Consider the following 23342-nt stretch of genomic DNA (forward strand, 5'->3'; position numbering starts at 1 on the left):
ATTGTAAATTAACCTGTAGCGTGGAAGATCTTTGCGTTACCGAGTTGTGGATTGGCAATAATATTGTTGGGTGAGTGTTCACCGTTTGGCAGGTAGATACGTGACATCGACTGTTTTTTCTCCTTCGATAATAAATGGTGCATTGAAAAATAGGTGAATAGAAAAAAAGTCACCTCATACTCATACTTGCTTCCTTAAGAAAACTTAGAATTCGATTCATAGTTTCGTACTTTAAATCATAATTAAATCTTATAGTTTCAGTGAAAACCAATCATTTAAACGAACAAAATAGTAAAATTCAAAGAATTATATGTTTTATTGGTATTACAAAAATGTTTTCCGTAAATAAGAAAAAAGTATTGACTCGGAATATGTATACAAAACTAATCAAATGTTCTCGACCTACGCCTAGGAGGTTGGTGTTGAGTATTTCCAACCCAATCATTAACTTGGCACTAATCATGTATAACAAACAGAAAATTATACTAACATTTGAATCAACCGTTTTTAAAAGTGGATATAAAATTTGATACACTTTTGTTTTCTTCCTCATGCTGACCATTAAGGTCAACAGGATGTTATTAATATGTATTTTTAAAAAAACTAGGGTAACGAGCACAGCTAATTAAAATATATATACACATAGAGATAATGGTAACAACTAGAAGTTGTAATCGGCTCTCGTTGTATAGGAGTCGGCCAAGAGAGCCGGCTAGAGAATCATTCTTTTCTACAAATATACAATAATATTCATATGACTTTTAGTCAAATATATAATCATAGATGTATATGATATTATTTTACATATATGACACGTATATCGGACAACAATAATTTTTTAAAAAGTTATATTGCATATGAGATTATCCACTTATAAAAGTGTTATATTTTGTTTAAACGTCTACTCTTAGTTGTGGTTTCTCTCCATAGATCGTTATCTTATGATTATCTGTGAAATTATAATTAAGATACTGATAAGTTTTGAGTAATATATTAAATGAAAAGGAAAAAACTAAAGAGTGGACAGCTCCCGGTTTAGGTCTTGAAGAACAAATACAATCGTCAAAATTGAATCATTTGATATATCTAAAAAATGCAGTTTCTCAGTTTCAAACGCAAGTAAATACTTAAATATGGATCACAAAACATTTGTTATCCTTTTTTTTTTTGTTTCAACTTTTTACCCTTTTATAACCATGAAACTAACCACATTCGAATGATTTCCGATTTATGAATGATATTATTTTTTAGGTTAATCACCAAATTCATGCACATATGTCAACATGCAATTAGTGACTCCAACTCACATATTATTATATTGGTATAATTTATACACTAAAATACGACATTACTTATGACATCTTACCTACTACCAAAAACTATATATGTACATGGTTAGATGCACATGCACAAATGTAACAGACATCACTTTAAAATACTTGATTGATATGATCAAAGCATATATTTAAGAAACATCACTTTAAATACTTGAGCTTATATTAAAACACCTGTTTGCTTAATGGATTCCCTACTTTTTGTTTTCATCCATCGATTTAAATAAGAACTCGTGTTTTAGTAATTATGTATATATCCGATAAGGCATTGGATGATCACCTCATTCACCAAACCCCTTCATCAGAAAATCATTAGTAATATATACAATTATTGGTTTATTTTGTAAAACAAACAATCATCTCGTTACTTAAAGGGCCATCTATATATATAATCTTGAATCAAGCAAGAATGACATCTCAGATAGTATTAAATAAAATGTCACGGACCGTATATACGAGTACGTACGAACCTCCGTGATAACCTATATCGCTTGCGTAAGGTACTAAGGTAAAATATATAAGTAATGTCATAGATATTGATTCATTTTGGTCTCCAAAGACACATATCACGTAACCATGATTTGCGACGAGATATATGCATTTTGATTATTATTATGAATAAATACATTTCCATCCGCCAAGAAATGCACCCCACTATTCGAAGTCAACACAGACAAAAAAAAAAGTTTACGAAAACAAAAATTAAAATAAAGTCAAAAGCTCTCTAGTCTCTAGACATCTCATCCTGGTATATAATCACCAACCATCTTCTAATTTCTTCCATTTTATTCATCTTCACAATCTTAAATTCTTCTACACATCTTGAGAGCTTCCAGAGAGAACAAAAAAAAAACTATATATACAAAGAATAAAAAATAAAAATGCTGGGAAAAAGAATAGCTTCGTTCAAGAACTTAGCCAAGAAAGTGAAGAGCATCAACACGACGACGAAAAGCGGAGGAGAAGGCGGCTCCGAGTCAACATATAACGAGTCACTTCTGATGAGCGAGGCGGAGGAGGCGGCGATGGCGACAACAAAGACGCCAACGGGGACGTTCGCGGTGTACGTAGGGGAAGAGCGCGTGAGGCGCGTGGTTCCGACAAGCTATTTGAATCATCCGCTCTTTAGGATGCTCCTAGACAAGTCTCACGACGAGTTCCTCTGTTTCGAGCAGAAGGTTATGTTGGTCGTGCCTTGCAGCCTATCCGTTTTCCAAGACGTGGTGAACGCCGTTGAGTCTTGTAACGGAAACTTTGATTTCGGCGATTTTGTCGAAGAGTTTCTATAATTTTAATCTTCTTCTTTATAATTATTAATCTTTCAGAAAACGTTTTTCTAGGTCTTTTTTCTTTTTTTAAGGAAATTATATATACTCATTAGGAGGATATGATTTGATTGATTGTGAAATTTGTGATACATTGAACACCCCTATGTTGCGTGGTGTGGAATTTGTAGTTTTTCTTCTTTCCATAATCTAATTATGATATAAGCTATTTTTACTTAAAATTATCAATACACATACATACAGTAGTTTAATCTATTACTTGGGTTTCCTAGGCTTCCATTTGACCTTAATGCGTGGTCGCTTTTTCTATGGTTCAAACATGTTTGTATGTTTGTGTGAAGACATGTTGGCGAGTTGTTGAGTCAGAGCTTGTCTCCAATAGCTAGTAATCCAACATCGTAGACTGCGACTCCGAGTCTGTAAAACGTTACAATCTATTATGGCGAGTTTTTTTGTTTTCTTTAAGTGGGTCAGTTGGGTCTTAATGGGCCGAAACATAAAATATGGACTTTAAGGGGAGGACACGTGAATCGTCGGCATGTAGTAGAAGGGAAGGGTAGTATGGTAAAAGTGTAGGAAGAAGCGTTAAAATTCAAAAAGAGAAAAAAGAGAGGAGGAGCGGCTCTTCAAATAATTTCAAATCTCACATATCCCCCCACTCCACCCCGCTCTCTCTCAGATTCCGTCGCCGGTGAGATAAGAGAAGAGAGAGAGAGAGAAACTAAAAATAGCGAATAAAAATTTCGGATCTGCTGAGAAGTAAGTAGAAGAAGGTAATAATTGGAATTTTAAAATCAGTATCTCTGGATTCGCCGTCGGTTCGTCGCTTCAAGATGTCTAGCCGCCACGACAAAGAGAAAGGCGTTAATGTTCAAGTTCTCCTTCGATGCAGGTTAAAATCAATTTCTCTTAATTTCAATTTAAGGGTTTTGGGTTCAATTTTGGGGGTCTATTCCCACTTTTTGTATTTTCAAAATTGAATTTAGGTTTTTGGTGGTTTCGCTACTGTGTTATTTTCTGACTTTGTGTGGGTGTTTATTTTTGTTGACAGGCCATTTAGTGATGATGAATTAAGGAGCAATGCTCCTCAGGTTCTCACTTGTAATGATTTGCAAAGAGAAGTTGCTGTTTCCCAAAACATCGCTGGGAAACACATTGATAGGGTTTTCACTTTTGATAAGGTATAACAAAAATTAGTTGCCTCTGCTCCCTCTATTGGGGGGTTTTGTTTTTTCCTCCTTGGTTGTTTCTTTCGGCTGTGGGCATGGACATGGGATATAGACCATGGGAAATGCTGAAATTGCCTATTTTTGGGCTTAATGTGTGTTTTAGTGAGTGTATCTACATGCTGAATGTGTGCTTTATATGTTGAACACAGGTGTTTGGACCATCAGCACAACAGAAGGATTTGTACGATCAGGCAGTTATTCCAATTGTGAACGAAGTACTTGAAGGTTTTAATTGTACAATTTTTGCTTATGGTCAGACTGGTACAGGGAAAACTTATACTATGGAAGGAGAATGTAGAAGGTCAAAGGTCTGTTATTTTGTTTGTTGCTCTGTGTTTTGCTTTTTTTTTTTATGAAGTTTCATGTTCTAAGCTGTTTTACCTCTATTTTTAACTGGAACAGAGCGCACCTAGTGGAGGTCTTCCGGCAGAAGCAGGTGTTATACCTAGAGCTGTTAAACAAATCTTTGATACGCTCGAGGGTCAGCAAGCTGAGTACAGTGTTAAAGTCACGTTTTTAGAACTCTACAATGAAGAGATTACTGATTTGCTTGCTCCTGAGGATCTATCTAAAGTTGCTTCTGAAGATAAACAAAAGAAGCCGTTACCTTTAATGGAAGACGGCAAAGGTGGTGTTCTTGTTAGAGGATTGGAAGAGGAAATTGTCACAAGTGCCAATGAAATCTTTACTTTGCTCGAGAGAGGTTCTTCTAAACGACGGACTGCTGAAACATTCTTGAATAAACAATCTAGGTAATGCATTTTGATGTTTGTGTTCTTTGCTCATTAAGATGTCAGCTACTTGATAAAAATTCTTCACCTGCAGTCGGTCACATTCGCTCTTCTCAATAACAATACATATTAAGGAAGCTACTCCAGAAGGTGAAGAACTAATCAAGTGTGGCAAGCTGAACTTGGTTGACTTGGCAGGATCAGAAAATATATCACGTTCTGGTGCTAGGGATGTAAGTAGTTGTTTCTCACTGTTCAATCAAGTTTGGAGTGTCTTTCCTCTCATCTTCTAGATTTCATGTCTGGTCATGTGCGAGATATAATCAATAGCATTTCTCTATCTAGGGCCGGGCTCGAGAAGCTGGTGAAATAAACAAAAGTCTTCTTACATTAGGACGAGTGATCAGTGCTTTGGTTGAACATCTTGGACACGTTCCTTACAGGTTAAACTTCTATTTTTTTTCGGGGTTCTTTTTTTTACGTTAGGGATCACATAGCAGTGTTTCAAGTTATGCTGAATCCTATAATTTTTTACTGCAATGAAATTTAGGGATAGTAAGCTCACCCGTTTACTGCGTGATTCACTTGGTGGGAGAACAAAGACATGTATCATAGCAACAGTTTCACCTGCCGTTCATTGTCTGGAGGAGACCCTAAGTACTCTAGATTATGCACACAGGGCTAAGAATATTAGAAACAAGCCGGAGGTATTAATCTATCAATTATGTTTATTCTTTCATTCATAAATTTTAAGCCTCTATTTCATTTTTCTTGTTCCCATTCAGGTCAACTATTGAAAAGTTGGAATTCATTTGCGTACTCTTGTTCATTTCGTTTTGGCAGGTCAACCAGAAAATGATGAAATCTACTTTGATAAAGGACCTTTATGGTGAAATAGAACGACTTAAGGCGGGTAAGTGGAATTCTCACTATAGCTGTGGATAGAATAATTGTGAAGGGGATGGAGTACTTATACTTAGTTCAACAAATTTACTTGCGACAAAAAGTCTTCTGGTCTGGCTCCTCTGCTTGTCTTTTACTTATATGTTTTTCTTTGCTTGTTTATTTAGAGGTATATGCTTCCCGTGAGAAAAATGGTGTTTATATGCCAAAAGAGAGATACTATCAAGAGGAGAGTGAAAAAAAGGTATTGAACTTTGCGCACAATTGTTTCTCAAAGCATATATTTCATTAGTTGAAGAAACAAAATGATCATTTGACCTTAGAGGACATGGTAACGTCTAATTGCCTCTTAGTTTTTCTACTAACATAATACTTTTTAACTCTATTTTGTAGGCAATGGCTGAGCAGATTGAACAGATGGGTGGTCAGATAGAGAATTATCAGAAAGTTAGTTCGTCTTACTCTGTCAATCACTTTTAACGTTACTGTCAGAACATGTGAACAAATTAATTTACCTATTTTTGTGACCAGAAACTTGAGGAGTTGCAAGATAAGTATTCCGGTCAAGTGCGGGACTGCTCTGATCTGACTAGCAAGCTAGATACCACTGAGGTATTTGTTATTTTGTTTGGATTTACTTTTGTGCTATATAATTATATCAATATGCTCTGAGACTTCTTCAACTGTGTTATCTAGAAAAACTTGAGCCAAACATGCAAAGTTCTTGCTTCCACAAACGAGGAATTAAAGAAATCTCAATATGCCATGAAGGAGAAAGATTTCATCATTTCAGAGCAGAAAAAAGCTGGTATTTTCTTTTAACATTTTCTCTTATCAAATGCTTGAAATTTCAACTAACAAGTTGCTTTTTGCCAGAAAATGTACTGGTTCAACAAGCTTGCATTTTGCAATCCAACTTAGAGAAAGCTACTAGAGACAATGCTTCATTACACCAGAAAATTGGTATGGGTATTTACTATTTGTGGCTGTCTCTTCATTAGCAATTTCGTAAGAATTGTATGTGATCTTGATTTGCTGCTTTGCAGGAAGAGAGGACAAGCTCAGTGCGGACAATAAAAAAGTGGTCGACAGTTATCAAACAGAACTTTCTGAACAAATTGGAAATTTGTTCAATAGGGTTGCTTCTTGTTTGTCTCAGCAAAATGCACACCTTCAGGGTGTTAACAAATTGTCCCAGTCTCGCTTAGAGGCACACAACAAGGTATCAAACTGATTCGTTCTTTTGGTTTTATATCAATCTTTGAGTTATGTCTTGTAAAAATTGTTTTTTAAAAAAATTATGCTAGAAGTCGATAATAATCTAACACTATTTGCAAATTTGTTTGTCTAGGCCATTTTAGAAATGAAAAATAAGGTTAGAGCTTCAAAGGATTTATATAGTTCCCACTTGGAGGAAGTGCAGAACGTAGTTCGGTTGCACAAGGCAAACTCGAATGCTTGTCTTGAGGAAGTTTCAGCATTGACGACTTCAAGTGCATGTTCCATAGATGAGGTACGCCTTTAATTGATGTCCTTTTCTTTTAGTAACTTTTGTGGTGTTTTAAAACTAGTTAATTATATCTTGTCGATTTTCAGTTCCTTGCTTCAGGAGATGAGACAACATCATCGTTATTTGACGAACTTCAGAGTGCTCTCTCGTCCCATCAGGGAGAAATGGCTCTCTTTGCAAGGGAGCTGAGACAGGTCAGTGCACTGAAATATAAGATTTTGTAGGTAATTTATATATTGGCCTTGGCGATTTACAAGAGTTGTTTACTGATTGCTTTTCTCCTTTTTTCTTAATTTGCAGAGGTTCCACACAACAATGGAGCAAACACAGGAGATGTTTGAATACACAAGTACGTTCTTTCAGAAGCTTATGACAGAGTCTAAAAATGCTGAGAGTCGTGCTGCAGAAGCGAATGATAGTCAAATAAACAGCATTATCGATTTTCAGAAGACTTACGAGGTCATAATACTACATCTCTTCACCTTTCCTGTCAAACATCTTCGCTTGATCCTATCTATAACTGATTTATGTTGTGCAGGCTCAATCAAAATCTGATACAGAGAAACTTATAGCGGACTTAACTAACCTAGTCTCAAGTCACATTCGTCGTCAACATGAATTGGTTTGTTGCTTCTTCTGTCATTTGTTTCGTTCTCTCTTCCACTTTATGTTACTTAAACTGTATTATTTTGCCTGGCAGGTGGATTCAAGACTCCACAACTTTAAAGATGCCGTCTCTTCCAACAAAACTTTCTTGGATGAACATGTCTCTGCTGTTAATAATCTAGCTAATGACGCAAAAAGAAAGTGGGAGACATTCTCCATGCAAGCTGAGAATGAAGCCAGAGAAGGTGCTGATTTCTCGGCTGCAAAACATTGTCGAATGGAGTTACTGCTTCAGCAATCGTAAGTTCCTTACTACGTTTTGCAATTCCTTTTGAGTTACAACTTTTCAGTTATGAATTTTAACCTTGCTGCATCTTTCTATGCGTTAGTGTGGGTCATGCGGAATCAGCTTTTAAACACTGCAAGAGAACTCATGAATCTCTAAAGGAAATGAACAGTAAGCAAGTCACAGATGTCTCTTCGCTTGTTAGGTAAGTGGTTTAAGTTTTGAAGATACATATCTGAAATTCTGACCTCTTAATACCCTGTAAAAAATTATTTTCATCTACATTTATGAATTCTCTTATCAATGCTGGCTATATATAATTTTATGGGTCAACCATGTTATGCTACCATAACATAAACTTCAATATACTTGTTTGGTTTAGGTCTGCTTGTAATAATAATGAGCAGCACGATGCCGAAGTAGATTCGGCAAGGACTGCGGCTGAAAAAGATGTAACACTGAAAAGGGATGAAATAATCCAGCAGATTGACCGTGAGCCTTCTTTCTTCTCCATGACTGTTTCTATTGTCCATTTAAATAACGCCTAACAAAGTTTCTTTCCCAACCATGAACTGATGATGATATCCTTGTAATCTTTCAGGCATGTCAGAGGACGAAAAAGCGTCTGTATCACAAGTATTGGAAAATGTCAGGTCGCATGAAAAATCTCTTAAAAGTTTCCAAGAGGATCAGTGTTGCCAAGCCAGATGCATTGAGGATAAAGCTCAAGAAACTTTCCAACAAAAATACATGGTAAGTTGTTCCTCACAAGGATATCATCATCAGATGCATTGAGGATAATAACATACTTTTTCACTCTTAGAAGAGCATTAACCCCAAGCTCTCTTTTGGTGAACCGCAGGAATATGAGCCAACAGGGACAACTCCAATGAGGAGTGAACCAGAGGTCCCAACCAAAGCCACCATTGAATCACTACGAGCCATGCCAATTGAGACATTACTTGAAGAATTCCGTGAAAACAACTCGTATGAATCCTTTGCGACCAAGGAATCGAAACCACAACAGCTAACACGGTCGCCTCTCTCACAGGTCAACTAGGGAACCACCTCTGTTCCATAACATGCTCTTCTGTATTCGAAAACCTCAAACCAGTGTCTGTGTCTGTGTCTGTAATACTATTATCTGTGTACACATTTGTGAAAGTGTGGGATCAATGAATGAAGAGTCAGATGCTTCTGACACATTTTTCTAGGTTCGAAGTGTTGAAAATAATCCCTTACTTTGGATTATACTTTGTTCGCTTACATTGAAATTGTAATGTATGACTTCTTGTTTCAAAGAGGGTTTGTTCTAAAATATCAACATAATGCGAATCTTGGATCCTTCTTGCTCATGCTGTGCATGCGTATACCACTTGATCACTTTCTATATATGACTCAACCATGAAGATGCTTTCAAATCCCAACAATGAACATTTTAAGTGGGGAAGTCAAGTAGCGTTTGTGAAATCGTAGTCACCGTGCCACTCAGAAGATTCATCTTTCTCACTTCCCATGAGAATTTCTAAATATCATGAGCATGAGAGATTCTCATAGAATCCTCTTTTACCATTTTAAAAGAACAATTATGAACATCTTTTTGTTCGTGCTCATTTACCAAAGCTTTACAACTCAGCAACTGTTCACTTGGAATTTTAATACAATCTCATTTGTGTATATATATAAAGCTTAAGAGGACATTTTATGACACTGGTCGTGTCAAATATGGTTTCTATATCAAGCTTTTGGGTATTAGGTCATTCATTTTAGAAAGTGGGAACATCAATAAAAATGGAATTTTCTTTTATGAATTTCTTCTCATTCTTTGTTTCTTCAGTGAAATGTATGTATGGTAACGACTAGTTAAGTATGGTGATAGTCCCTGCAGGTTCATATACACAAAAGATGCAAGCAAAAGTGTTGTAGTTGTAATTGATGTTTCACAATTATAGCAATGGAATCATCATAACCAGCAAAAAAGTTGTGGAAGCATTACTAGTTTTTTATTTTGGCAAACCGGAATTGTTCAAGAGAAAAATAGATATTCGGACTTTGAAGCATACCGGAAAATTAGGTTTATATGTGGATCTAAGTGCATAGCTGAAAATATAAACTTAAACTGCGGGAAGACTCTTTGCTTCACTTTTTTGAAAATTGCTCGAATACAACCGGACATATAACAAAAGATTCGTTATGTCTGGAGCATTGTCTCTGAGGGTTCCGGTTAAACCATTTCTTGACTAGATCGATTACATATTGGTAAAAATACAAAATGAATTTTAAAGAATTTTTTTATCATCAGGCTTCACAACCATGAAAGAGGATAATTATCTACTATAGAACCGTCCTATATACTTATTTAATTTATCTACTATGATCAATTACGTAAGATAAAATAGTGAAATATGATTAGACCTTTATATATAATTAATTAATGGTTTAATTAATTGTTTCCTGTAACGGAAAATATCTTTTTTTTTTTTCTTTTATCATCATTGAATCGACAAGGCCCGATTCATAGCCAATCCTTACAACGCAGGATAACGCGACTTAGTGGAGTCAAATTCCGATAGGATTGGTCGCAGAGGTGGTGCTGTAACCACTTGACTAAAGACACTTCCCCAAAAAATATCTTTTATATAATAATTTGTTGAGATAGATTATAGTATATTTTTTCACCCAAATGAGAATTGAAATGATAGGGAAAATATTGATTGTTTTGAGTAATAAACCGCAATGTCAAAATCGAAAAAAATGAGGCGTTAGTGTGGTGTCTTCCGAAACACTCTCGGTGCTCATGAAGCAAACCACAACCAGTTAGTTACATAGTGGATAATTGTCTCCTAGTTGTGCGATAATTATCCTATAAGAAAAATTATCCTTCTTGTTTATTTTCTTACCGTTTCTGCATGGTATTGACCGCACAATAAACAAGAAGGATAATTTTCTTTTCCACTAGATATGATCCCATCAGTTGATATCATTTGGGTCTTTCTAACAGAAATAATTAGTTGTTGACAAATAACGTATTATAAAGTTTTGTCATTAAAAATAATTCAATCCTAATAAATAAACTTTTGTTAGATATTTTGATTTGATTAAAATATACAAGCTATCACTTGAGCAAGTGAGCAACATATCTCAAAAGAAGTTATGGAACCTAATCAGTTCATACATATTTCAATAACACACTTTGATTAAAACTTTGAATTATGGACAATTTTTTTTTTTTTTTGAAGCTAAAACTTTTGGACAATGACAGACTATAAAACCCCAAGCCCAAGATATAAGGAATAAAACTGTCGACCAAAAAAAATTGAATTTGGATAAAATAGAAAAATATCAAAATTCAACCTCGATGTAAATTTCTCTAATAATAGTCGGAGTAAAAATCTCTAGATCGGATTAACATTTATCCTAAAACTTATCTACTTTGTTATCTTCCTCCTCATACTTCGTCTCTATATAAACATTATACAACAAACTACTTTTACACTCATCACATTCTCTCCTTCTTCAAGTTAATACTGAACGCCCACACACACACACACACAAACATAACAAACACCACTCAGATCTTGAGTCTTTTAGATCAATGGGTGTTTCAAATATTGTTTTTGTCTTGTTATTGCTTGTATTTATCAATTTAAGCAATAATAACATCAAACGAATTGACGCATTTCATCAGATTTACGAAGAACTGCAATCTGAATCAGTCAAGTCAGTAAATCATCTCCATAGACCTGGTTTTCACTTTCAACCTCCAAAGAATTGGATTAACGGTATATTCATCTCTCTCCCTCTTTTTCTAATACAATTTGCTTAGACATATTTGTTTCTAATCGAGTGTTCAAATGAGATTTTGGTTTGATGTTTCGTTTTTCATTTTCTGTTAATTTTTGTTAGTTTCTGAAATGAGAGTTGATTCCACTACAACTGCTTCCTAGATCTAAAAACAAGAAGAAACAAAAAAAAACTTATCCGTTCCCTTATTAATCTCACGTATGATATGACTACGTACGTCATTCCGATCCCTAAAAATATGAGGGAAAATTATTATTTGCATGGGATATTTATATTTACTACTCCTATGATCCTATCTATATGTATGTATGTGTGTGCTCGTGAAAATAAAATGATTTTGGTATATAGACTATTAAATGTTATATCTATAGAAATTCACATTTTCATTAATATTAAACCCAGCATATATAACGTGAGAACACAGCTATGTTTATTTTTTTTGCTGTATAACTTTTTTTGTTTGGTGTTTGTGGCCATATAGCTTGCTATAATATATCTTTTCGAAAAGGGAAGTTTTGTCTGTGAGTGGGATTGAACGTACTTAGTTTTAAGCTTGTCAAACTCCGTCTTAAACATAATTGTTAAGATCAAAATCTTAATTTTTTCTTATAAAGATTTTTGAATATAGAGATTCCATATTATCCTTAATTATCCAAATATTTACATCAAAATCCCATATTCATCGCTTCACGGATATATCATCGTACGAGTTTTAAGACTTCAAATATATGTATCGGGAAACAAGTTTGCTACACCTTAACCGCTTAACCTTTTTATCCTATTCACGGTTTCTTAATTTCATCTTCAACTTGTTCTACCAAAAGACTTTCACGTGATATTCTAATTCGTATTCTCGAATGCACTTATCTTATCCTATTATGATCGAAATCAAATTATACTAACCTCGTTTTTTCTTTGTTTTCATTTATTTCCATGTGGCATTCTCGACAATCCTCATAGATCCAAATGGTGAGTTTATCAGAAAATACTTTTTTTTTAATTATACACATACATGATACACATCGTAATTGTAAGACACGACATAAACTAATTTGAGGTTTTCGGGAACAGGTCCAGTATACTACAAAGGTTTGTACCACCTCTTCTACCAATATAACACCAAAGGTGCAGTTTGGGGTAATATCATATGGGCACATTCGGTTTCTAAGGACTTGGTTAATTGGGAGGCTCTTGAACCGGCCATTCATCCTTCAAAATGGTTCGACATAGGAGGTACATGGTCTGGCTCAATAACCATCGTACCGGGAAAAGGACCGGTCATGCTCTATACCGGTGTTAATCAGAACGGAACGCAGATGCAAAACTACGCAATCCCGGATGACCCATCAGACCCATACCTTAGGAAATGGATTAAACCGGACGATAACCCCATCGCCATGCCAGACTATACCATGAACGGTTCAGCATTCCGTGACCCAACCACGGCTTGGTTCTCTAAAGACGGGCATTGGAGAACCGTCGTGGGATCAAGAAGAAAACATAGAGGAATAGCTTATATCTATAGAAGCCGAGACTTCAAGCATTGGGTCAAAGCTAAGCACCCTATTCACTCCAAACAATCAACCGGTATGTGGGAATGTCCTGATTTCTTCCCGGTTTCCATAACCGATTTCGAAAACGGTTTGGACTTGGATTACACCGGTGCAAACACCAAGCATGTGTTAAAGGTTAGCTTGGACGTAACCCGGTACGAGTACTACACGCTTGGTAAATACGATCTTAAGAAGGACCGGTACATACCAGACGGTAATACTCCTGATGGTTGGGACGGTTTAAGATTCGATTACGGTAATTTCTACGCATCTAAGACGTTCTTTGACTACAAAAAGAACAGAAGAGTCTTGTGGGGTTGGGCTAATGAATCAGACACCGTCCAAGATGATATTATGAAGGGTTGGGCTGGTATTCAGGTATCTATAATCTTAATTAAACTTATACTTTATGTTATATATTCAAATTTTTATGTTAGTAACTAATTTATATAACGAAATGATATATAGTTAATTCCAAGAACGGTGCTTCTTGACTCAAACAAGAAGCAATTAGTGTTTTGGCCTGCTGAAGAGATAGAATCATTGAGAGGTAATTACATTCGAATGAACAACCATAACATCAAGATGGGCCAACGCATAGAAGTCAAAGGGATCACTCCTGCTCAGGCTGATGTGGAAGTGACCTTCTACGTTGGAAGTTTAGAGAAAGCTGAGATATTCGACCCGAGGTTCACGCTCAAACCGTTTGAGTTGTGTAAGATAAAAGGCTCAGACGTGACAGGTGGTGTAGGACCTTTTGGTCTGATCACATTAGCAACTCCTGATTTGGAAGAGCACACTCCTGTCTTCTTTAGGGTCTTCAAAGACACTACAACTCATAAGCCTAAAGTTCTCATGTGCTCTGATGCTAGACCGTACGTTTCCATGCATGATCTCTCTCTATATATGCTTAATCTACTAATATTAAATATGCTTTTCATTTGACTAATGAAACATTTTCTTCCTTTATAGTTCGTCGTTAAAGCAAGACCAGGGTCCGCTCGCAAAGGATAGGATGTATAAACCATCGTTTGCTGGTTTTGTGGATGTTGACATGGCTGATGGAAGGATCTCACTTAGGAGTTTGGTACGTATAAATTTGAGAATATTTTGTATTTTTGCTTGTTTATGCTATACTATACAATGTGACATAAATGAAATTTGATTTACAGATTGATCATTCGGTAGTAGAGAGTTTTGGAGCTCTAGGAAAGACAGTGATAACGTCAAGAGTGTATCCAGTGAAAGCAGTACAACAGAATGCACATTTGTATGTGTTTAACAATGGGACTCAGAGTGTTACCATAGAGAGTCTCAATGCTTGGAACATGCAACGTCCTCTGCAGATGAATTAATGATGGAGATCATTAATTTAGCTCTCTCTCTCTATAAATTAGCTAGATACTGTGACATTAGGAAAAAAAAAAGAACATTGGGATTTTATGTTTAATGTTTTTATGATTGATCGTCTGCGCATGTTCATACTTTTATGTATGGAATCTTGTACCTTTAATGTCATTAATAATATATCTCAATAAAATAATTTCAGAAAAATAATAGGAGAAAAAGAAAAGGAAACTTTATGTTTGTTTTTGTTTTTCCAATATTTTATTATAGAAAAATGTAAAATATCATCTTTTTTTTTCTTTTTCCAAAAAAAATAAAGCTTATAATTTTGTTTAAAAGGATATTAACAAATAAGTAAAAGGGATATAAAAGATTTAAGTAAAAAAGGGAAATTACATGCCAAACCAAATCGTTATAGGAATCTAAACAATATCAATTATCTCTATAAATACAAAGTATTGGGGTTTCGATCTCTCTCACACACGCACACAAAACTAAATCATCATATTATTTATTTTACTAAAGAACACGATGTCCGTGGCACAAATCTTCGACAGAGTTGACAAGAACAAGGACGGGAAAATTTCATGGGATGAATTCGCCGAGGCTATTCGCGTTTTCTCACCAGAAATAACGTCCGAAGAAATTGATAAGATGTTCAGGGTGGTTGACACTGACGGTGACAACCAAATCGACGAGTTGGAGTTTGCTTCCTGCTTGATGCTTAACGGGGAAGGAGAAGAGGAGGATGAAGAAGTTCATCTGAAAGAAGCTTTCGATATGTATGATAAGGATCGTGATGGAAAGATATCAGCAAGTGAGATTCATATGGTATTGAAGGGTCTTGGAGAGAAGAAAACAATGGAGGAATGCGTTGCAATGGTTCGAGCCGTTGATAAAAACGGCGATGGTTTTGTGGACTTTGAAGAGTTTAAGATTATGATGACTTCTAACAAGGGATCATTCTGATCTTCTTTCTTCTCATATCTTAATGTTCTTCTTTGGGTTTGTCTTGTTTTAAGTTTTTTGATTTTGGTTTGATGATCTTTTACCAATTGTCGAATGATTTTGCTTGGATTTATCTCTATCTTTTTTAAATAAAAATAAGATTTTCATAGATATGATTTTGTTTCGATACTAGCTCTAGTTGATTTCGATTAATTCAATATTTTCTTTTCAAAAAAAATTATAACATCAAGAATGGGTCAACGCTTTGTTAAAGCAAGACAAGGATAGTAATTTATAAACCAACGTTCGCTGGGATGTTGATATAGCTGATAGAAGCATCTCTCTAAGGAGTTTGGTACTTGCCTTATATTATATGAGAACTTTGGTATATTTGCGTGTTTACGTTATTATTAGACTCTTTACACACATAACACATGCATAAACAAGCTCTCTACTACAGACCGAAAATGATCAAATCGTTGGTTATGTGTTTTAGTGTTTAACAATGGGTACACAGACTGTGACCATAGATAATCTCTCAATGCCTGGAACATGCAACGTCCTTTGCAGATGAGTGTGATAGAGATCTTTCTTAATTATAGTTCTCTCTATAAAAAGCTAGCCTCTTCATTCTCTCTTTTTATTTCGTCTATTCATCTTCATCAAGTTATTGAGAGTTTTTTTTTTTTGTGTTTACGAACTATTTGTTTGTTAATTATTGTATTGGCCAACTGATATGGTTAAACTTAACATCCTTAAGGCGCAGAAGAGAATTATACTAGAGCTGGCAGACCGATCCAACTTGAAGAAACCTAGCAGAGATTCTAGAATTTACCAAAACCAATAACAAGATTTACTAATAATAATAATCTTAGAATCAAAATTCACTGAAACAATTTTTGTCTCAGAACAATAGAGATGTGTTTTTCTCAACGGAAACACAAAAATATGACAAAAAAAAAAAAAGGAGATTGGTGAAAACAGATCACTTGATCTTCTTCTTTGGCCTCAATTGGTTACTGTGGCCACACTTCTTCTTCCTGCAGTTCACAGCCCTTGGGTGAAGACGAGCATAACACCTAATAAACCAACCAAAAAGTCAACTCAAAACATGAGACACAATCTTCACACAAAGACACTGATCATAATTTAGACTAAACAACTTAAGCTTTCATGTGACATTCAAAATAGTAACAGCCCACAGAACAGAATTCATGTTCATGCTCTGAAGATATATAAGAGCAACGTTCAATACGAAGTAAAGGATGACTCAACAAAATGACAGACTAACTGGTTCAGCTAAAGTTAATTCCCATGATTACTATCAAACATTGCACAATCCAGAACGACAAAGCAAAAGAAGCTTACTTGCGACAGATCATCTTGTCTTGATTATACTTACGAGCCAAAGCCATCAAAGAAGGCTCAATGATACCTCCCCTAAGCCTCAGAACAAGATGCAGTGTCGACTCTGTTTACCAACCAAAAACAATAATTGAAAATCAACAAAACACTTATAGCTAAAACTAATTACATTTTCACATAGAATCCAAATGAGAACACAATTAAAAAAAAAACAAACCTTTCTGAATGTTGTAGTCAGCCAAGGTGCGACCATCTTCGAGCTGTTTCCCGGCGAAGATCAACCTTTGCTGGTCCGGAGGGATTCCTTAAGAGATGAAAAAAAAAAACACTATTCGATAAGAAAGAGATCACAGTTTCAAAAAAGCAGAAGCAACAGAGTCAGTGACGTTATTATACCTTCCTTGTCCTGGATCTTAGCTTTGACATTGTCGATGGTGTCACTGCTCTCCACCTCAAGGGTGATGGTTTTCCCAGTTAGTGTTTTCACGAAAATCTGCATCTTTGCACGTTTCGTCTTCCTCCTTCGCTTCGCCGGAAATTTCAAAACGGCGTATAGAAGCGTAAAGATTGAAACTTTATACTTTCTCCCATTTCTAGGGTTTTTGTGTTTGATTTACTAAACTGATGGGCCTTTAATTCCAAAGCCCATACAACTTATGGACATCTCCTTATCGTATGACCAAGTTTTTTTTCCTTGTTTTGTTTTACTTCACACACATGTGATTTGACCGCTATTCTTGATTCAACGTTTTCATTCGATCGCCTTTAGCGTTTCACTCCGGTTGTGAACTGGCCATGGGCTTTTATCACTTGTGTGATTTGGGGGAATGAGAACACACAACAACACATCGTTGTGTTACTCACAAAATTTACTCTAACGCTTCGTTTCACCTCATAAGCTTCTCACTTTTTTTAACAGGAAAAAACATGAGAATGAGATACAAACGCTTTGCTAGTTTCATCAATCAAGGAAAAATTCTTCGTATTTTCCAAAACGGGACAGCAAACTACAAAAGCACAACACTTTAGTTTTGATTGAGAAGTCAGGAAGCTAAAAAAGCCAATAGACTCATCATATTAAAAAGCAATGTTGTTCAACTTAACAAAATCATTCAACTCCGAAACTCTTTCACAATCTAACAAACTTCAAACAAAATGTTCTGACATAATGAAACACATGGAGATAAATAGAGACGTTCCCATAAACACTCAGAGCCTCCTACCCCTTCTACCACCCTTTCGGCGGGTACTGTCTGTTGGGACGGGAGTAACATCCTCTGCAACAACAACAACCACAATGTTAGAAATGCTCAAAAAAACATTACGACAGTCAATAGCTGGACGTTAGATTAGTTTATGAAGCTTACCGATACGGCCAATTTTCATGCCAGAACGAGCAAGGGCTCTAAGAGCAGACTGGGCTCCAGGACCAGGTGTCTTGGTCTTGTTTCCACCTGTGGCACGGAGCTTCACATGAATGGCGGTGATTCCAAGTTCCTGTATTTTAAATAGTAGTTAACAAAGCAGCTAGAACCACAAACAAGGTGGGGACTTTGGTTTCGTAATAAATATCTTAGGTCATATATATAGTATGGTTATGGTACCTTGCATCGCTGGGCAACATCTTGCGCAGCAAGCATAGCAGCATAAGGTGAGGACTCATCTCTGTCAGCTTTCACCTTCATCCCACCTAACCAAAAACAGAAGAGAATAGTTACTCATTTGAATTCAAGAAGATAGCCTACTACTCCAAAGAATGGTACACAAGAGAGGTTGAGGGACTAGATAAACACTTAAATCTGTCATACCCACTAAAGACTAGAAGGACAATAACATCTAACTTCTCATAGAGAGAGAGGCATGATCAAGGATCAACAATGCTTACCAGTGATACGGACAAGTGTTTCACGTCCAGACAAATCAGTAACATGCTGCAAATTGAAGATAACATCATGTCAGCTTAGACTTACATAAATGATAAAATGGAATCTCTCAATCTTATCAGAAGAAACTCACAATGAAAGTGTCGTTGAATGAAGCAAAGATGTGGACAACACCGAAAACATGCTCTCCCTCACGAACAGTTGGTCCAAGAGTCACAGTCTCAACCTTAGGCTCCTTAGTCTTTCTCTTCGACGACTACACAAAAACATACATTCCCACTCACATTTAGATTAACGCTTAAATCATAAAAATCCAATCTTTTCCTATAACACTTCAAATCAAACTCAATGGTAATCCATACATTTTACCAATTTTGAGATCATAAGCATAAACAATCATAAACAATATAATTTTTCTCACTAATACAATCAACCAACAGAGTCAAGATCAAAGGCAAAGAGAGATACATACTTTTCTAAACTCCAAATGACACAAAACAGCATTGCAAAAAAAAACGTAAATCTACATTTTTTGTTATCTGAAAGCAATCTGAGATAATCAGAGATAAGAGGAAAACACTTTACAAGGACGAAGCTTACCATGGTTAACAAGAGTAGATCGAATTTGAAGAAAGCAAAAAGCAAAGGCTCTTGGAGCTGTAGTTCCGCCTACAATACAGAGTTTGGCAAGAGAGAGACGACGTTGGTATCAGAAATCGAATTTATATTAGGGTTTTTATGACTTGAGAGTGAGATCGAGAAGCCTTCGTTTAGGGTTTCGAAATACGTTTTGGGCCGGGTCTTACTTGTTGGATTCAGCCCATGTTGATCATAAATCCAAAAAAAAAGTCGCCGTTTCATAAAAATATCACTGGGGAAAAAAGAAATTCTAAAATAGTTGACAACTGTGGGATTTGAACCCACGCCCTTTCGGACCAGAGCCTAAATCTGGCGCCTTAGACCACTCGGCCAAATTGTCATTTGTTGATAGACTTGCAACATAATTATTATTATTCTTATGTTTATTTTGCTGTATTCCAAACTGTAAAAACTATCTGGTGTTTACAAGAGTTCTGTTTTTGATATGTAGTAAAAAATACTAGAAAGACATAAACATAAGAGACGCTTTGTTTCATTTTCATTTGAAATAGACAAGTTTAGGCGATTCGAGCAAGCTCAACAGCTCTTTTCAAGGCACCTAAGAGGCTTCTCATGATTCTTTCTTCTCCCGGAGGTGCTTTGTCTTTCTTCCGTCCATGACGTGTCGCTTGGAACACCAAACCATCCTCCTTTGTTTGGTTAACCAAACAGTCAATGTAAACCGGAACATCGGTCTTGCCTTCATTCTCCATCACGATGAATCCTAACCTTGCTCCTCCACTTATTCTATCCACCTAATATGAATATATGATCCAGAGCCAAAGCCAAAGCCAAATTCACATTTTTCTTTATGGATTTCGATCAATCGCAATTATGAAGCAATTTAGTTATACCTTGAGAGGAACAGGAAGTGGCAGATTGGCTCCTTGGCAAAGACTGTTCGCCCACTATTTGTGATTTACAACACAAAAGAAAAGTAAACCAGTTAAATTCAAAAATTGATCCGCTAGAAGGAGGGGTCGAACCTCCGACCTTGTGGTTAACAGCCACACGCTCTAACCAACTGAGCTATTCCAGCTTTTTGCATGTTCATAATATCTATACCTGGAAAAGAAGAGTTTCGAATCTCGCGACATCTGTGTTCCCCGGAAGCTTCATTGTACCCAGAGAAACTCCATCTTCTTCCCCCGCTCTGACGCCTCCGTTTCCCGGCGACGCATTTGCTACGACCGACTTCTTTATTTTCCGGCGGCCTGGTGCGCCATTCGTCTGAAGCAGACATGGAATTGATGGACGGCGAAGAATTCTAGCCGGAGATCGGACGGTAACGGGAGGCGGAACAAAGAGAGCCGCTGCTGTGAAAGACATTTTTCGTATTGTCACGTCCTTCACAGAGTGAGAGATAGCTTTTTAGAGGATATGAGTTGAAACATTAAAAATCTTTACGACGTGTTCTTTTCTTGGCCGTTGATTGTCAAAAGGGACATTTGTAAATTGAGAAATTAGTATCTTACTAGGAACGAGGCGAATTACAAGAAGAAGATAAACGGATTCGAATCAGTCTATTTCAATCAAAGTAGAGTCAAAACCAGTCTACAATAGTATCATGTATCAGTAGAGAGTTATAATTCTTCATGTCGTAAACGTTTTGCTGCTGCTTCTTCTTCTTCTCCTCGACAAAAACTCGTCTGCTCTAATCGACCACTTTGGTTCTCAGAATCTTCACTTCATGGATTGGCCTGAAATTTTTAAGATTAGAAAAGAGATTTTATTTGATTACAGTCAATGGGTCGAGTCTTGATGATTTTGAAAGAAGAGTAAGTAAGTAAACTTTACTTGTCAGTGCTATCGGTTTGGACAGTACCGAGCCTCTTGATCACCTCCATACCACGGCACACTCTGCCAAAGATTGTGTGCTTTCCTGAAAGTTGCATAGAAATAGAGTAACAGTTAGTGACAGTCTCTTAATAAGCGTGGAAAAGGATCTCTCAATTCGTAAAACATAAAAGCAAGTTTCAGAGATGAATGTGTTTTACCATCCAAGGACGGTTGAGGTGCTAAAGTGATGAAGAACTGACTCCCATTTGTATCGGGACCAGCATTTGCCATTGATAAGATTCCAGCTCCCGTGTGCTTCAACTCTGGATTTATCTCATCCTCAAACTTAGCACTGCGGAAAAGGAACAAAGCCAAAAAAAAAAACATAAGACTAATTGTAAGAACAATATACGACATAAAAATATCCTACAAGCTTCTGGAACACATGAGCGGACCAAGAGCAAGAATGAAACAGACTATAAATCGAGCAGCTAGAGCTTTCACATTATACATTTTGACACTGTCTGTATTAACCAACTTGGGACTTTAAGAACCTTGAGTCGACTATATAAATCATGTTAAGAAGTTTTGAATATTGTTTTGTTCAATTTCAAAAACACAATCAGTCTTGACTGAAGTTCAAACGAAACGGACACTAAATGTTACTACAAGCTCTCAAACTATATTGGAAGTTATGGAGGTAATCAAGAGCTTAGCTATATATATCTGATCCAAAAGTCCCTTACTAACATACATCCATAGAATCAACCAGCAAAGCTAACAATGATCAAAAAGAAAAGAAAAAAAGATGAGATAAAGATTGAAACATACCCATAAATGGATTGACCACCTCTTCCAGTTCCAGTAGGATCTCCACCTTGCACAATGAAGTCCTGAAACAAACCAAATAGCAAAAGCAACAAAAAAATTCCTTAGAACTTCATCACACATAGTGAATGATCTGAGTACAAACGATAAATATAAATATATAAGTTGAAAACAGGACAACACAAACCTTGACGACTCTGTGAAAAAGAACGTTATTATAGTAACCTCTCCGGGATAGCTCAACGAAGTTCCGGCAAGTTCTCGGGGAGTGTTTGTAGTACATCTGAGGAAATTGACACAAAATCAACAACATTGTAAACCCTAAAAACCCTAAAATCTTCAATTAGAAGTACGATTCGATTAGAATACAACCGGAATGAAGAAACTATATATGAAATCTAGGTCTCGTGTGAGCTCTATATATATGAATGTAATCGCCGGAATTTTTTTTTTTTTTTTTCCGTTGATTCGATAGCTAAACAAGAAAATAACAAGGAAGAAAGAGAGATATATACCTCGACGGTGAAAGGACCCATGGAGGTCTCCAGCGTAACCTCCGGCGGGCTTCCTTCAGGTCTCGCCGACATTATACAGAGATGGCGGAAGAAGGTCTAGAGAGAGAGAGAGAGGGAGGGAGAGAAGCGTCTCGTCGGGAAATCGAAGCAAGACAAAGGTGTGAGCGATGCTTACTCTTTTATCGGGTCGGATCTGATTCTGCCTCAATTGGGTCGGTCAACCCGAAGTTTATAATAACATGTTTGGGCCTAGTGCAGTCCATTGTAATGTGCAAACTCCATCTGCCACTTCTATGATTTTTTTTTTCTTTTTTTTTTCCTAAAAGATATATACTTATTATGATATTTTTTCACACAAATTAATAAACATAAACACTATAAATCTGTTTTAGGTTCTTCAAAAAAAAAAAAACTATAAATCTGTTTAATATTATCTACTGTAATCTTTCGATAAATCATGCAGTTGATGATCCAAATTTGTATTATGCCTTAAATGCAAATATGATCACAATCTCCATGACGAAAGAGTTCTCATGCATGCTTTTTGTCAAAAAAAAAAATTTTTTTTGATAAACTCTATCAGCTGATCCGGTCAGCCCCAGTAGAAACGTTCCAAAGTGTTTTAGAGTGGACTTCTCCCCGGAACCACCACACTGTCTTTGTTTATCCCGAGTTTGGAATGCTTTCCGACTAATGTCACAGGTAATCAGACCGCCTAATAGACTTCCCACACAGCTATAATTTTGGTTTCCATCTGTGTGGGCTTCTTGTCAAATTTATTTTCAATGATTTCAAG

At 36.2% G+C, this 23342-nt stretch overlaps 7 protein-coding genes, 2 non-coding genes and 1 pseudogene across 11 annotated transcripts; 4 read left to right on the forward strand and 6 right to left on the reverse strand.

The window, feature by feature from the left end:
* The first annotated feature begins 1904 nt into the window (after positions 1–1904).
* Positions 1905–2841, forward strand: LOC104785913 (indole-3-acetic acid-induced protein ARG7-like). The gene has a single exon (XM_010511198.2). It carries the CDS (start codon positions 2216–2218, stop codon positions 2621–2623), a length of 408 nt encoding a protein of 135 aa, XP_010509500.2. The 5' UTR covers positions 1905–2215; the 3' UTR covers positions 2624–2841.
* Positions 2842–3152: 311 nt separating this feature from the next.
* On the forward strand, positions 3153–9203 carry LOC104785914 (kinesin-like protein KIN-5C). Its single transcript, XM_010511199.3, has 23 exons — positions 3153–3512; positions 3672–3801; positions 3999–4157; positions 4252–4601; positions 4675–4813; positions 4926–5023; positions 5131–5287; positions 5424–5493; positions 5651–5727; positions 5877–5930; positions 6015–6095; positions 6180–6291; positions 6360–6446; positions 6530–6705; positions 6835–6996; positions 7080–7187; positions 7294–7452; positions 7532–7615; positions 7694–7899; positions 7989–8090; positions 8268–8377; positions 8487–8638; positions 8748–9203. Exons 1-23 carry the CDS (start codon positions 3454–3456, stop codon positions 8943–8945), a joined length of 3030 nt encoding a protein of 1009 aa, XP_010509501.2. The 5' UTR covers positions 3153–3453; the 3' UTR covers positions 8946–9203.
* Positions 9204–11180: 1977 nt separating this feature from the next.
* Positions 11181–14815, forward strand: LOC104785915 (beta-fructofuranosidase, insoluble isoenzyme CWINV4-like). Of its 2 annotated transcripts, none has more exons than XM_087513230.1 (5): positions 11181–11667; positions 12761–13620; positions 13711–14117; positions 14215–14329; positions 14415–14815. In XM_087513230.1, exons 1-5 carry the CDS (start codon positions 11481–11483, stop codon positions 14595–14597), a joined length of 1752 nt encoding a protein of 583 aa, XP_087369356.1. In that variant the 5' UTR covers positions 11181–11480; the 3' UTR covers positions 14598–14815. The 2 variants fall into 2 exon arrangements, with proteins under 2 accessions (XP_087369356.1, XP_087369357.1); XM_087513231.1 differs by having other exon boundaries at positions 11378–12658.
* A 163-nt stretch (positions 14816–14978) lies between these two features.
* LOC104785916 (putative calcium-binding protein CML32 pseudogene) lies at positions 14979–15708 on the forward strand (annotated as a pseudogene). Its single transcript, XR_015598449.1, has one exon. The product of XR_015598449.1 is annotated as a putative calcium-binding protein CML32 pseudogene (transcript).
* A 659-nt stretch (positions 15709–16367) lies between these two features.
* LOC104785917 (ubiquitin-ribosomal protein eL40 fusion protein) lies at positions 16368–17487 on the reverse strand. The gene is made up of 4 exons (XM_010511203.3): positions 17299–17487; positions 17120–17206; positions 16906–17008; positions 16368–16616 (listed from the first exon to the last, which is right to left on the reverse strand). Exons 1-4 carry the CDS (start codon positions 17399–17401, stop codon positions 16523–16525), a joined length of 387 nt encoding a protein of 128 aa, XP_010509505.1. The 5' UTR covers positions 17402–17487; the 3' UTR covers positions 16368–16522.
* A 464-nt stretch (positions 17488–17951) lies between these two features.
* Positions 17952–19549, reverse strand: LOC104785918 (small ribosomal subunit protein uS11y). Its single transcript, XM_087513232.1, has 6 exons — positions 19386–19549; positions 18919–19041; positions 18788–18833; positions 18507–18592; positions 18270–18399; positions 17952–18179 (listed from the first exon to the last, which is right to left on the reverse strand). Exons 1-6 carry the CDS (start codon positions 19386–19388, stop codon positions 18112–18114), a joined length of 456 nt encoding a protein of 151 aa, XP_087369358.1. The 5' UTR covers positions 19389–19549; the 3' UTR covers positions 17952–18111.
* Positions 19550–19684: 135 nt separating this feature from the next.
* TRNAL-UAG (transfer RNA leucine (anticodon UAG)) lies at positions 19685–19764 on the reverse strand. The gene has a single exon. It is a non-coding gene; the product is annotated as a tRNA-Leu (tRNA).
* Positions 19765–19895: 131 nt separating this feature from the next.
* LOC104785919 (uncharacterized) lies at positions 19896–20897 on the reverse strand. The gene is made up of 3 exons (XM_010511206.3): positions 20490–20897; positions 20279–20332; positions 19896–20179 (listed from the first exon to the last, which is right to left on the reverse strand). The coding sequence occupies exons 1-3, from the start codon at positions 20751–20753 to the stop codon at positions 19943–19945; spliced, it is 555 nt and encodes a 184-aa protein (XP_010509508.1). The 5' UTR covers positions 20754–20897; the 3' UTR covers positions 19896–19942.
* On the reverse strand, positions 20390–20463 carry TRNAN-GUU (transfer RNA asparagine (anticodon GUU)). Its single transcript has one exon. It is a non-coding gene; the product is annotated as a tRNA-Asn (tRNA).
* LOC104785920 (peptidyl-prolyl cis-trans isomerase CYP18-2) lies at positions 20880–22752 on the reverse strand. Its single transcript, XM_010511207.3, has 6 exons — positions 22547–22752; positions 22219–22314; positions 22035–22096; positions 21422–21555; positions 21222–21306; positions 20880–21124 (listed from the first exon to the last, which is right to left on the reverse strand). Exons 1-6 carry the CDS (start codon positions 22616–22618, stop codon positions 21079–21081), a joined length of 495 nt encoding a protein of 164 aa, XP_010509509.1. The 5' UTR covers positions 22619–22752; the 3' UTR covers positions 20880–21078.
* Positions 22753–23342: the final 590 nt, after the last annotated feature.

This window comes from Camelina sativa, chromosome 5 (assembly GCF_030686135.1).
Source record: "Camelina sativa cultivar CO46 ecotype springtype chromosome 5, ASM3068613v1".
In the NCBI taxonomy this organism is placed as follows: Eukaryota; Viridiplantae; Streptophyta; class Magnoliopsida; order Brassicales; family Brassicaceae; genus Camelina; species Camelina sativa.